Raw genomic sequence first — 15855 nt, 5'->3', positions numbered from 1 at the left:
TAACATTCCCCAAGTCAGTGGCTGGTTATCTGAGCCCAGCTCTGGAGAGAGCAGCCTCTGGGCATTCTGGACAGGTCCAAGTATAGCACTCCTGGACTGAGCCAAACAGATCCTGAGGCTGGCCCAGTTACAGTAGCACCTAAACTCAGTCCTAGCCTAGCAAAGAGAACATTCCAGTTAGGGTTTATTGGGGTTTTTTTGTTTGTTTGTTTTTGTTTTTGTTTGTTTTTGTCTGTTTTGTTTTGTTTTGGTTTTTTTGGTGGTACAATTGGGGTTAAGTGACTTGCCCAGAGTCACACAGCTAGTGAATGTTATGTGTCCAAGGCCAAATTTGAACTCAGGTCCTCCTGACTCCAGGGCCAGTACTCTATCCACTGTGCCACCTAGCTGCCCCCAGTTAGGGTTTATTGTGGCACCAGTGGCCTGAACCTAGCTGTAAGAGAAAGAAACATAGACAGCATACAGTCCTTGAAGCCTGTGACTAGGACCTAACACAACAGTACCGTTTGATCCCCTATCATCTTGGGGAAGCACCGGCTTCTAGTATTGTATATAATATGTAACATGATTCAGCAGGGAGAGTCCGAGAACCCTCAGGCAGAACTCAACACCAGAGTAGCCCTGGAGCCCCTTGAAGGAAGGATCTAATCTAGCCCATTATAATTAGCATGAGGCAGGCCCTACCCACCTCAACTCAGTTTCAGAACTTGACCCAACGTTGGCATTATGGCCACAGGAACTGTTGGAATTGCTGGAGGAAATTAAACAAGAGAGACTGAATGGGGAAACTAAGGAGTAAAGAATGGCAAGGGGGCAGCTAGGTGGCGCAGTGGATAGAGCACCGGCCCTGAAGTCAGGAGGACCTGAGTTCAAATCCGGCCTCAGACCAAACACTTGACACTTACTAGCTGTGTGACCCTGGGCAAGTCACTTAACCCCAATTGCCTAAAAAAAAAGAATGGCAAGGAAAATTGACATTTTAGAACAGATGATGGAACACCTTACTAAAGAAATGGATGTCCTGAAAAGTAGAATGGACCAGACACAAAATACTGACTCAATAAAACAACAAGAAGTATGACAAAATGAAGAAATAGAAGAAAATATGCATCAGTCTTCACTCTTGAGTCTATCATTTCTCTTTCTGGAAATGGATAGCATGTTTCATCATGAGTCTTTTAGAATTATGGTTGGTTCTTATGTTGATCAGAGTTACTAAGTCTTTCACAATTGACTATCATTTTTTTTTAATTTTTATTTTTTTTATATAGACTTTCCTTTTTCAGTTCCAAATTCTGTCCTCTTGCCTCCTTCCCTATCCAATGAAAAGGCAGAAAAACCCAAAACCTATTACAGATATGTATATTTATGCAAAACATTTCCAGATTAGCCATGCTCCCCACCCCCCTAAAAGAAAAAAAGCAGGAAAAAACATGTACTTCAATCTACACTCTGAGTTCATGAGTTCTCTAACTGGAGGTGGATGGCATGTTTCATCATGAGTTCTTTGGAATTGTGGTAAGTCATTGTGTTGATCAGTTACTAAGTCTTTCAAAGTTGATTATATTTTTACGATATTGCTGTTAAAGTATAAATGGTTCTGGTTCTGTTCACTTCATTTTGTATTAGTTCATACAGGTCTTCCTAGGTTTTTCTGAAACTATCCCTTTTATCATTTCTTATAGCATAGTACTAGTCTGTCACCCTTATATATTATAATTTGTTCAGCCATTCCCCAATTGATGGGCATCCCTTCAGTTTCCAATTATTTGTGAAGAGCTCTTGTACATAGTTTTGTACATAGAAGTCCTTTTCCTCTTTCTTTGATCTATTTGAGATAAACACCTTGTAGCAGTATCACTGGATCAAAGGGAAAGTACAACTTAATAGCTTTTAGAGCACAGTTCCAAATTGCTTTCCAGAATGTTAGACTAATCCACAATTCCACCAGTAGTGCATTAGTGCACCTATTTTCCCATATCCCCTACAGTATTTGTCTTTTTCCTTTTTTGTCATCTTATTAATGTGATGGGTATGAAGTTGTTTTAATTTGCATTTCTCTAATTATTACTGACTGAGAGTATTTTTTCATATGGCTATTAATAGCTTGGATTTCTTCCTCTGAAAATTGCTCATTCACATGCTTTGACAGTTTATCAGTTGGGAAATGGCTCTTACTGTAAATTAGATGCAGTTCTGTATATGTTGTAGAAATGAGACCTTTGTCAGAGAAACCCTATTTATGCAAAAACTTTTTAATTTTATATAATCAAAATTATCCATTTCATTTCCTGTGAACCTCTCTTTCTCCCTTTTCCTTTGTCAATTCTGTCCATAGATCTGATAGGTAATTTCTTCCATGTTATATTAAATTACATATATGTATACAAATACTCACATACACATATATATCGCCCTTTATGTCTGAATCATGCACCCATTTTGAGCTCATTTGATACGTGTTAGGAGATATTGGTCTATGCCTACTTTTTGCCAGACTGCTTTCAAGTTTTCCTAGCAGTTTTTGTCAATTAGTGAGTTCTTGCCCTACTAGCTGGAATCTTTAGGTTTATCAAACATTAGGTTATTGTGCTCATTTGCTTCTATATAGAGTATACCTAACGTGTTCTACTGATTAAACTCTGTTTCTTACCCAGTACCAAATTGTTTTGATGATTATAGATGTGAACCCTGGTTTAGTTTGAGCCCTGGTACTTCTAGTCCTTCCTTCCCTTTTTTTTCATTGATTCCCTTGATATTACTACTCCAAATGAATTTTGTTATGATTTTTTTCTAACTCTATAAAGTAATTCTTTAGTTATTTGATTGGTATGGCACTGAATAAGTAAATTAATTTAGGTAGTATTGTCATTTTTATTATATTAGCTCAGCCAATTCATGAGCAATTAATATTTGCCAATTACTTAGATGTCTTTTATTTGTATGAACAGTATTTTGTAATTCTGTTTACATATAGTTCCTCTGTTTGTCTTGCAGGAAGACTCCAAAGTATTTTATACTATCTGTAGTTATTTTAAATGGATTTTCTCTATCTCTGCTGACTTTTGTTGGAAATATACAGAAATATGGGTGGTTTGTGTGGGTTTATTTTATATCCTGTAACTTCATTGAAGTTGACTCCCTAGGACTCTCAAAATAAACCATCATATCATCTGCAAAAAGTAATAGTTTTGTTTCTTCATTGTCTATGCTTATTCCTTCAATATCTTTATCTTACTCTATTGCAATAACTACCATTTCTTGTATTATATTGAATAATAGTGATGATGGACATCCTTGCTTTACCCCCACTCTTACTGGAAAAGATTCTAGATTATCTTATTACTACTTATTATTTTAAGGAAAGTTCCATTTAGACCTATGTTTCCTAGTGTTAACAGAAATGAATGTTGTATTTTGTCAAAAGTTTTTTCTGTATCTATAGAAATAATTGTGTGATTTTTGTTATTAATATGGTCAATTATGCTTATAGTTTAACTAATACTAAATCAGCCCTACATTCTTTGCATAAATTCACCCTGGTTATAGTATGTGATTTTTGTCATCTATTGCTATAATCTTCTTGCTATTATTTTATTTAAAATTTTTCCATCAGTATTCATTAGGGAAATTGGTCTATGTTTTTTTTTGGTTTTGGTTTTTTTTTCTGTTTTGAGTCTCCCTGGTTTAGTTGTCAGGACCATATCTGTGACAAAGAAGGAATTTGGTAGGATTCCTTCTTTACCTATTTCTTCAAACAGTTTATGTAGTATTGGAATTAATTGTTCTTTAAATGTTTGGTAGAGTTTGCTTGTAAATCCATCTGGTGCTGGGTCCTTATGGAGTTTATTTATGGCATATACAATATCTTTTTCTAAGATAGGGTTATTTAAGTATTCTGTTTACTCTTCTGTTAGTCTATGGACAATTCATATTTTTGTAAATATTCATCTATTTCATTAAGATTGTCAATTGTATTGGCATATAGTTGGGCAGAATAGCTCCTAATTGCTTTTATTTCTTCTTCGTTGGTTATGAATTTACTTTTTTCATTTTTGATACTGATAATTTTTTATTTTTTAAAAAATCAAATTAGGTAATGGTTTATCTATTTTATTAGTTGTTTTTTTTCCCCCAGAAAACTAGCTCCTAGTTTAATTTTTGTTTTTACTTTCAATTTTGTTAATTTCTCCTTTGATTTTCAGGATTTCTGTTTTGGTGTTTAATTGGGAGTTTTTAATTAGTTGGTATTCTAATTTTTTTAGTTGCATGCCTGATTTTCTGATCTGTTCTTTCTCTTTTTTATTGATATAAGTGTTTGTAGAGATACAGGTTTTCCCTTAAGTTCTGCTTTGGCTTTATCCCACAAATTTTGACAAGTTGTCTCATTGTCATTATCTTTAATGAAATCATTATTTCTATGATTGTTCTTTGACCTACTCATTTTTTAAAAATTTTTAATTAGTTTATTTTGAATTATCAACAATCACTTCCATAAGCTTTTGAGTTTTAAATTTTTCTCTCTTCCCCTCCCTACCTCCCTCCCCAAGATGGTGCGCAATCTGATATAGGCTATACATATGTATATTCCTGTTAAACATATTTTCACATTAGTGATGTTGTAAGTAAGAATTAGAACCATTAGCCACTCATTCTTTAGGATTAGATTATTTAGTTTCCAATTAATCTTTAGTCTATGCTTCAAAGGCTGTTTCCTTGTTGAATAATTTTTATTGCGTTATGGGCAGAAAAAAAGGTGTTTTTAAGCTGCTGCTTTTCTAAATTTGCTTGTGAGATTTTTATGCCATAATCCATGGTCAGTTCTTGTGAAGGTGCCATGCCCAGTTGAGGTAAACTCCTTTCTGCTCCTATTCATTATTCTCCAAAGGTCTATCATACCTAACGTTTCTGAAATTCTGTTTACCTCCTTAACTTCTCTCTTATTTATTTCATGTATGTCTAAGAAGGATAAAATGAGGTCTCCCATGGTTATGTTTCTACTTTCTATTTCCTCCTATAATTCAAGTTTTCCTTTAAGAATTTAGATGCTGTGGCATTTGGTATGTATATGTTCAGTATTGATATTAATTCATTATCTGGGGCAGCAAGGTGTCACAGGGAATAGAGCTCTAGCCTTGGAGTCAGGAGGACGTGAGTTCAAACCCGGCTACAGACGATTAACACTTATTAGCTGTGTGACTCTGGGCAGGTCACTTAACCCTGATTGCCTCACCAAAAAGCAAAAAAAAAAAAAAATTCATTAGCTATGGTGCCTTTTAATAAAATGTAATTTTCCTGTTTATCTCTTAATTAGATTTGCTTTTGTTTGAGATCATGCCCACCTTTTTTTTACTTCAACAGAATCATAATAGATTCTGCTTTGGCCCCTTTTTTTAGCTCCGTGTGTATCTTTTTCTTTCAAGTGTATCTCTTGTAAACAGCATATTGCTGGATTCTGGTTTTAATCCCTTCTGATATCCTCTTCCATTGTGGGTGAGTTCATCCCATTCATGCTCATAGTTAGGATTGCTACATCCTTTTCTGTTATACATATCCTTTTCTTTTTAACCATGTACCCCTTTAAAAATCTGTTTTATTCTGACCACTGTCTCCCTTTATCTACCCATCTTTTTATCTCCACACACCTTTCTCTAAACCCCTTTCCCTCCTACTTCCCTGTTGGGTAAAATGAATTTCTGTACCCAACTGTGTGTATATGTGTATTCTCCACTCCTTGAACCAGTTTAGATGAGAATGGGCTTCATGTGTTGTCCATTCCCCTACACACACCTATGCCTTCCCCATTGTATAATCTCTTCCTTGCCTATCCCAATTATGTGAGATAATTTTCTCCATTTTTCCTCTCCTTTCCCCTTTCTCCCAGTGCATCTATCTTTCTCACCTTTCTATTCTTCTTTTGAGATCATGCAAACAGAATCATACCTAGGTTCTTTGTTTAGTTAGGGTCCCTCTACACCCCCTGGTTATGATAAAGTTTATAGAGAATACATGTATCATCTCCTCATATAATAATGAAAACAGTTTAACTTTTTTTTTGTCCCTTATGATTTCTCACTCATATTTACCTTTTTATGCTTCTCTTGAGTGCTGCCCTTGAACATCAGATTTTCTATTTGGCTCTGGTCTTTTTATCCAGAATGCTTTAGAAGTCCTCTGTTTCATTAAATGCCTATTTTTACCCCTATAGGTTTATACTCAGTTTTGCTGGGTAGTTTATTCTTGGTTGTAATCCTAGATCTGTTGCCTTCTGGAATATCATATCCTTTATAGTGGTGGCTGCTAAATATTGTGTGATTCTGATGATGGGTCCATGATTATTGGATTCTTTCTTTCTGGCTTCTTGTAATATTTCTCCTTGACTTGAGGGTTTGGGATTTTGGCTAAAATATTCCTGGGAGTTTTCATTTTGCAGTTTCTTTTAAGTGGTGACCAGTGAATTCTTTCATTTTCTGTGTTGCCCTTTGGTTAGTTCTAAGATATCTGGACAACTTTCCTTTGTAGTTTCATGAAATACGATGTCTAGACTCTTTTTTTCCCCGTAGCTTTCAGGTAGACCAGTGATTCTTAAATTTTCTTTTCTCAACCTATTTTCCAAGTCAGTTGTTTTTCCTATCAGATATTTCATATTTTCTTTTAATTTTTTTTCCAGTCTTTTGACTTTTATTATTTCCTAATGTCTCATGAATTCCTTAGCTTCCATTTGGCCGATTCTAATTTTTAAGAAATTACTTTCTTTAGTGAGGTTTTGTACATATTATTTTCAAACTGTTCATTCTCATAACTTTCTTGGATAATTCTCATTACTTTTCCCATCTTTCCTCTATCACTCTTGCATGGCTTAAATCAATTTTTTGCCTTTTTTTTTTTTTTTTAGCACTTTAACTTTTCTAAGAATTTTTGATGGGCTTGTGTCTAATCTGCATTTTTTTTTTCGGCTTTTGCTTGTACATATTTTCAAGCCTTCTGTTTGAGTCTTGAGCTCCCCTGTCACCATAGTACCTCTTTATAGTTGGGTTTTGTTTTGTTTTGGCCATTTTCTTTGCCATTCTTCCAGCTTCCTTCTTGAATTGAATTTTATATTAGTATTGGACTCTGCTCACTTCTAGGGGGATATCTGGCCTGAGTTTCTTGTGCTTTCACAACTCACTCTGAGAAGCTTCACGTTTTCAGTGCTTCCATAGCGGTGTAATCTAGGGAGAAGTCTTTTCACAGCTCCCCTGATCTGAGCTCTGTAAGTTCCTGACCTAGGTTTGAATCTATAGGTTTGTGTGTGGCTGTGTTTCAGTAAGCTGTTGCTGGACTCAGTCACGGTTAGGCTGCTGGGAGCTTTTGCAGAGCAACCAAACTGCTGGCTCCCATTGGAAAGTCTCTTGCCCTGGTTTTTCCACTGCAGGCTTACGAGCTAGGCTAAAGGTTAGAACTAAGTTATTGCTCTGCTCTCGTACTCAGAGCCACACAGCTAAGTTTCTAGAATTTATGTACAACACTCAACTAGCACTCCATGCTCAGTTATACCCACACCTCTTCACCTAAATCTGTGACCCAGAACTGAGTAATAAGTGAGTGTATTTCAGTAACCAATTTGTGTGTGTGTGTGTATGTGTGTGTGTTAGTTCAGATGAGAGTGAGGTTCACTCAGGTGTCAGCCACTCCTTCCTACCCCCTCCTTGTATAGATGTTTACCTATGGACTCTTACTATGTGATATTAGGAGATAATTATGAGATGATTTTCCTTCCTCTTCTCTAGTATATTCCTCTTCTCTTCTCTTTCCAATCTTATGGTAATCAAGACATAACAGAACTACTACCAGGCTTTGTCTAAGTGAATCTCTCTGTGACCCTTGATGATTATAGGTTTCAGAGGGGACCCATATTTCATCTCCTCACGTTAGAATGTCAGCAGTTTATCCTCATTGTTCATTCTTATTTACCTTTTTAATGTTTCCTCTTTGTCTTTTATGTTTCTCTGTGTTTGAACTTCAAAGTTTGTATGCAGCTCTGGTATCTACATCAGAAATGCTTGAAAGTCCTCTTTTCATTAAAGGTCTGTTTTTCCGCTATAGAATTATACTTAGTTTTGCTGGGTAATTTATCCTTGGCTAGAATCTATATACTTTGCCTTTTGGAATATCACATTCCAAGCTCTCTGCTTCTTTGCATTGGTGGCTGCCAAACTGTGTATAATTCTGACTATAGTTCTTCAGTACTTTAATTCTTTCCTTGTGGCTGCTTGTAACATATATATATATATATATATATTTTTTTTTTTTTTAACCTGAAAGCTCAGGATTTTGGCTATAATGTTTCTGGGAGTTTTTATTGGGGGATTTCTTTTGGAACATAACTGGTGGATTCTTCCTATTTCGCCTTTAGTCTCTGATTTTGAGAGATCTGGTCAGTTTTGTTTTTTTTAAGATTTCTTGAAAGATAATATCTAGGCTCTTTTTTTGGTCATGGTTTCAAGTAGTCCATTGATTCTTCAATTTTTTTTCCTCCATCTATTTTCTAGGTTATTTCTTTTTGCTATGAGACACCTTACATTTTCTTCTATTTTTTCAGTCTTTTTATTTTGTTTTAATATTTCTTGTTATCTCATGGAGTCCTTGACTTCTCTTTTAATCAGTCAATAAACATTTATTAAACAGGTACCAGGCACTCCAAAACTGAAACTATCCCCTTTATCATTTCTTACAGAACAATACTATCCTATCACCTTCATATACTATAATTTGTTCAGCCATTCCCTAGTTGATGGACATCCCTTCAATTTCAAATTCTTTGTGAAGAGCTGCTATAAATACTTTGTACTATGGGTCTTTTTCTTCTTTCTTTGATTTCTGGTCTGTGAAAATGACTCATTGTAATTTTTTTTTTCTCTCATATTTCCCCATCAGGATTCTGTCTGGTGCATTTTCTAGATCTGTTTGGAGGAGTTTTGTGTGGGGAACTCACTATACTGCTTCCTGCTATTCTGTCATTTTAGCTCTACCTCCAGAGCCTTACTGTGTTCACTTCTCTAATGATAATACAGATGTATGTTATAACAATTTTAAGATACCACTTCATACATATCGAAGAGGGAAAAATTTTAATTTAATTTTAAATAACTTAAAGTAATGAAACTGTGTTGGCAAAGCTGTGTGAAACTAGTATTCAGTTAGGTCTTTGGTAGGACTATAAATTAATATTTTTCAAGATCAATAAGATTATAAAACTAATTGTAGATCCATTGATCCTAAGGGTATAATTAAAAATCAGAAAAGATTTACTGTGTTCCAAAGTAGTCATAACTGCTTTATTTGTGATAGAGGAAAAATAGAAAACAATCAGCATGTCAAATGAGAAGTGGACAAATTAATTGTCATATATCAATGTAAAGGAATATTATTAGGCAATTTAAAAATGACAAATTTGGGGGGCAGCTAGTTGGCGCCGTGGATAGAGCACTAGCTCTGAAGTCAGGAGGACCTGGGTTCAAATATGGCCTCAGGCAAATAACACTCACTAGCTGTGTGACTCTGGGCAAGTCACTTAACCCTAATTGCCTCACCCCCCCCCCCAAAAAAAATGACAGATTCAAAGTACATAAAGGAATGAAAAAGCACAAAAAGAGCAGAACTGGAAATAGCAACATACTCAGTGACTACAATCATTTAAAGGGAAGAAATGTTATAGGCATACAGTTAAAAAAGGACAAACCAGAATAGGACATCAAGATGTTTTCAAAGTGCTAGATATGTTTATTACTAAATAGTTCTGATTATATTATTATAAGAGGATTTGTTTTTGTTTCATTGTTGTGCTGTGATATATTTCAAAATATTATTTAAATAGTCAGTGCTCTTAACATGTCCTCTAGGTGTTAACTGGTTTAGAAGTGTCCGTCTTTCCTTAACTAGGTGTCAACAAGGAGACATTCTAATCTTTCTCTCCCACCCCTTCAGGGTTAGCTTTTCCCTTAAGAGATATTGAAACTGGGGCAGTGAGGTGGCGCCGTGGATAGAGCACCAGCTCTGAAGTCAGGAGGACCTGGGTTCAAATATGGCCTCAGACACTTGACACTTACTAGCTGGGTGACCTTGGGCAAGTCACTTAACCCCGATTGCCCACCAAAAAGCAAAAAAAAAATAAAAGAGAGATTGAAACCATCCAATCAATACTTGATTGACTCCGGAAACTGAAGGCTTAGGTTATTTACATTACTTCCTGGTCTCCTGAGTATAAAACAGCCCCAGAGGAGCTCCTGGCACTTTAAATGATTGTAGTCACTGAATATGTTGCTATTTCCAGTTCTGCTCTTTTTGTGCTTTTTCATTTCTTTATGTACTTTGAATCTGTCATTTTGGGGGGGGGGGGGTGAGGCAATTAGGGTTAAGTGACTTGCCCAGAGTCACACAGCTAGTGAGTGTTATTTGCCTGAGGCCATATTTGAACCCAGGTCCTCCTGACTTCAGAGCTAGTGCTCTATCCACGGCGCCAACTAGCTGCCCCCCAAATTTGTCATTTTTAAATTGCCTAATAATATTCCTTTACATTGATATATGACAATTAATTTGTCCACTTCTCATTTGACATACTGATTGTTTTCTGTTTTTCCTCTATCACAAATAAAGCAGTTATGACTACTTTGGAACACAGTAAATCTTTTCTGATTTTTTAATTATACCCTTAGGATCAATAGATCTACAATTAGTTTTATAATCTTATTGATCTTGAAAAATATTAATTTATAGTCCTACCAAAGACCTAACTGAATACTAGTTTCACACTAGTTGGCTGGCCAACTGACCAGGATGGGCAGCTTGGGCAGGAGAGCTTCGTTCAGCTGAATCTCAACTCAAGGTGTCCACAATGCATAGCCTTGTGTAATACCGTTCTCCTGCTATGGCTAAGTAAATCTACTTTTGTTGACTACTGAATTTTATTCCAGTATCAAACATGAACTACCCACCCAGAGACTGTCCTGAATCAGGCCCACCCAAGAACAGCTAAATGGGATGCAAAGACACTTCTGATACAAAATGCAAGAGTGGCCAGAGCAATGACCAGGGAAAAGATAGCAGGAACTGAGGAGACAGCACCCAAGTCAGAAATTAGACTGGCATAAAAGGAAACTCACTCTAAAAAACTTTTATCTTGAGGTCTTCAGATAAAATTAGTATTTTGAAATCACAACTCCCAGAAGAATATATGGGAATCTCTTGTACTTTAAGGTTATAGTAAGCTTTCTGAGGAATTTACCATTCTCATCTTTCTATTTTTAGTTTGTTATAATTTTGTTGTTGTGAAACTGATTAGTCATGTCTGATTCTTTGTGACCCCATTTGGGGTTTTCTTGGCAAAGATACTGGAGTGGTTTGCTATTCCTTTTTCCAGTTCATTTTAAAGATGAGGAACTAAGGCAGACAAAGTTAAGTGACTTGCCCAGGGTGACACAGCTAATAAGCGTTTGAGACAGGATTCGAACTCAGGTCCTGCTGACTCCAGCACCTGCACTCTATCCAGTGCTACCTAGCTGCCCCCTTGTTGTAATACCTCTGTCTGATTTATTTTTGTCCAGCTGATTACAAGTATAGAATTGATACGAGTTTTCTAGGCTGTCCAGTATAGAATTGTGGGGTTCTGGGTGGGGCCCCTGCTCACATAGAGATAAATCTACATGAGGTGACAATAAACTGTTTGTGCCCCTGTTGCCCTGACATAACCATTAGGTGGAAAAAGAATGAGGGAGATGCAGAACTTCAGACAGTCTATACCCTATGTGGCCACCAGAGGGCTCTACCCCAAGAGATGACCTGCAGGGATAAGATTTGCGGGCTTAGTGAATTCAGGAAAGAAAGATAGGCTATGTAAGTTTTTAATGCACTAGACCAGCATTATTTACTCTCTGCCTTTAGGCTCCTCACTTCTTTGAAGATGCCAGAGACATGAATGGGGAGGAAATCTCAAAAGTTTAGGTGAAAGACAAGGTCACCCAAATCTGTTTCCTTTTCCTAAGACTAGTAGTCTTATGCTGAGAAAGGAGTGTTTTTAATTATTTTGCCCTTCCCCTACATACAAATGTTGTTTTGACTGTATTCTAACTGAAGTGGTAAAGTTGAATTTCCATTTTATTGTTTTTGCCTATTTTGCATGCTAAATTCAAACCTATGAAATTAGCTATGTTGCTATCTTACTTTGAATTATAAAATATTTCATAAAATGTTCTCCAGTAGAATGAAGGAAACTGTAAACAGGAGGAAAGCTAAAGTAAACGAATGATAACCCAGAGTAGAATAGTGTAATAAATTAAATTTCAGGTTATGTGGGATCCAGCCAGTGAACACAAATAATTATTTTTTCCCCCATACTCTACTTTTATGCGAGGTGAAAGACCATAGTCTCCCCCCACTAATGCCAAGAAAAGTCTGATTTAGAAACTTAGTATTTTTAAATTCTTAACTTAAAGTCTAAGGAACAGACTATAAGATCTTGAAATATTTTTTGAAAGAAAGATTATATTATATGTGTGGTATAGTTTGTATTTTAAGGTATCATATATGTAGTATCTTATGATATTTAGATAAAGTACTCTGGTTAACTATTTCCCCATCTTTAATTGTATGTTTAAGATACTGTTTTAAAGCCTTTGGATATACTTTAGATTTGAAGTAAAAACAGAAGTAGATGTCAATTTTCTTCCTTTGTTCTACCTTTATACTTCCTGATTCTTTGCCATATACCCCTCCTAGCAGCCATACCTTCCTTCCAAAATCTACTCTCAGTTACTGCTCTGGAAGAGTCAGTGCTTCTTTGAGTGGTAAGAACATAAAAACGTAAGAACCATCACAGTGGGTCAAGATTCAGTGGTCCCTATAGTCCAAGATTCAGTCTCAGGTGGGGAGTCTATTAAAAAAAAAGATATCTGCTCTTCTAAATCTTTAAGTCTTTTCCTTTCCCTCCACATTAAAACTGAGCATCTGCTGCTCTCCCGAAGGACAGAAACATGGAACACCTATAAATACCTGCCAATAAATTAGTAAGCTCCATATGTCTAATGATTTTGTGGGTTATGTTTAATTTTTGTTAATACTTATACACTGGCTGATACTTCTAAACCTGGCTTAGTTTCTTCTACACTCTGCTAATTTGCATAGCTTCCATAAATATAAAATGTTCATTTTGAAAATCAAAAAGTAGGAATATCATTCGATTGTAAGGTCAGGAACATTTGAATGATCTCTAATACTCCTTCCCATATGATCCCTGGATGATTGACAGTATTTATACATGAAGTATACCCATTTTTAATGTTTGTATAAAACTTGCTTTGGGCACTGAGTAAGTAGGGAAGGATAAATAGCTTATGCATCTGATAAGTTTCTTGGAACTTTATCTAAAATTTATTTTTGTTCACATTCAGTTTTTCTCACATTCATTTTAAATGCCTTTGTAAAATATTGCAAAACAGGATTCTTAATCTTTTGTGTCAGATCCTTTTGGCAATCTAGTAAAGCCTGGTGTCCCTTCTCAGAATAATAAATAATAAATGCATAACATAAAATACATATCATTACAAAAGAAGCCAATTATATTGCAATTCTCAGATTATTTTTGAAAAACCATTTCACAGAACCCCTGCTATAAAAGAATAATCTTGGCTCAGTGACTTACTATCTCTTAACCTCTCTGGTCCACATTTTCTTCATCTGTAAAATAAGGGAACTAGATTACATGAACTCTGAGGTTCCTTCCAACTTTAAATCTGTGATCCTCTGATTCTTTGATATATACTTCCTAATTTTGAATACTTATAACTGGTTTGTGCTGCCAGCACAAATTAATTTAAAAGTATAAATTTATCATAGTCTTATGATAATGTACCTGAAGGAAACTAGCAGGTGACAGTGTGATAAATGGCCAATCCATTAATCACATTAGCAGTTCTGGAGCAAATTTCTCTTTCAATTTAATTATTTTTTTTTTTAATTTAGAAAACTAATGAAAATTCATTATTTTAGGTAATTGATGAAATTTATCGTGTGCTGAGATATGTAAATTCTACCAGAGCCCCACAACGGGCTCATGAAGTCCTCCAAGAGTTAAGGGATATTTCCTCCATGGCAATGGAATACTTTGATGAGAAGATTGTCCCAATTCTAAAGAAGAAGTTACCAGGATCAGATGTGTCTGGGCGACTCATAGGCTCTCCTCCAGGTATATACTATTTATATTGTATCAAATTTTCCACTAATATTTAATTGTAAAATTTCACTTAAAAGCAGCCTTTTCAAACCAAAATGGATGCTGTGTAATTATAATGACTAAGCTTGGCCCCAGAAAAGAGAAAATGAACTTCCCTCCTTTCTTTGGAGGAGGGGGGAAGATACTATGGATGTGGAACACTACAAATACTATGAGACTTGGTTGATATGCTAATTTTGCTGAACTGCCTTTTTATATCTTTTTTTTTTTTAATTCTATGTAGGGGAGTGGGAAGGGATATTCTTGAAAATAAGTGATGTGAATCCAGCCTGGGAGGTTTCGCGCCAAATTTGAATGTATAAAAGTATTTGTACCTTAACACTCAGGGGCCCATCCCTCCTGAAGAGGGGTGGAGCCCACTTCTGGCCAGAAACGTCTAAATCCTCTGGACTTTCTCTGTAATAAACTTTCTTGATACTAAAAAAAAAAGAAAAAAAAAATAAGTGATGTGCTGTTTATGATCTCTCCTTCTCTTCATCTCAAAACCACTTGACATCATCCCTTATTTTCTCCTCCTTTCTACTGGTTTTTGATAATGAGATAACCTCTCACCTTGCCAGGGCCAACCCCAAAATGTATACCTTTGATCCTACCCCCTCCTGTCTTTTCCAGCAGATTGCCTTCTCAAACATCTCCCTTCTCTCTCTAACTTATCTCCCATTCTACTGGGTCCTTCCATGTGACCATCAAACATGCCTAAGTCTTCCCCACCTTAAAAACCTTTACTATATCCTATTATTCTTTTATGCTATCATCCTATATCTCTCCTCCATTCTCACCCACACTCCTTGAAAATCTTGTCTATGCTCATTGTTTCCACTTCCTTTTCTCTCACTTATCAGTCCTTTGTAGTCTAGCTTCTAAGCTTATCACTTAACTGAAATTGCTCTTTTCAAAATTATCATTGATTTCTCAGTTGCCAAATTTGACAATCCTTTCCCTAATCCTCATCTTTTATCTTGTTGTCATGTAACACTGGATATTCTATCCTTACTGTCATCAACTGTGGGTTTCCCCAAGGCTCGGACCTGGGCTCTCTTGTCTATTCTGATTACGCTCTCACTCTTGGTGACCAAATTTGCTCCTGTGGGGTTTAATTATCACCTTTAAGATAAAATTCAGACTTAGGTAGGCAGCCCTCATTTTTCCCTTGAGCTTTAATCTTGGGTATCATTAACTACCTGTTGGACATTGGATAGTCACATAAGTATCTCAAACTCAATTATGTCCAAAACAGAACTCATGATCTTTCCTATCAAACCTCTCCTTCTTCCAAATTTCCCTGTTCTTTTCTTAAAGATTTGTAATTTTAATGGTGTCTTTAACTCCTTGCCCTCCCCTGATATCCTGTTTCTCAATCCACTTGACAACTCTTGCCATTTTTCATCCACAACATCTCTTATTTCAGACCCTTTCCCAGCCACCACCTTAGTTCAGTCTCTTATCACCTCCTCTGTAGACTGTTGCAATGGTTTCCTAATTGAACTCCCTGCCTCAACGGATTCTCACCATTTTAGTTCATTCTCTACATAATTGTCACAATAATTTTACTTTCAGGCAGATCTGACCATATCACTCCCTACTCAGTC

At 35.9% G+C, this 15855-nt stretch overlaps 1 protein-coding gene across 1 annotated transcript in view; it reads left to right on the top strand.

The window, feature by feature from the left end:
* LOC114050031 (F-box only protein 28) overlaps positions 1–15855 on the top strand; it is a 61812-nt gene that overhangs the window by 34963 nt on the left and 10994 nt on the right. The window contains exon 4 of the mRNA XM_027871558.1: positions 14023–14218. Within this exon, the coding sequence (XP_027727359.1) occupies positions 14023–14218 (196 nt within the window). The remainder of the gene's footprint in view (positions 1–14022; positions 14219–15855) is intronic.

This window comes from Vombatus ursinus, unplaced genomic scaffold (assembly GCF_900497805.2).
Source record: "Vombatus ursinus unplaced genomic scaffold, bare-nosed wombat genome assembly UNPS02014798.1, whole genome shotgun sequence".
In the NCBI taxonomy this organism is placed as follows: domain Eukaryota; kingdom Metazoa; phylum Chordata; class Mammalia; order Diprotodontia; family Vombatidae; genus Vombatus; species Vombatus ursinus.
This window is presented reverse-complemented; position numbering and strand designations above follow the sequence as displayed.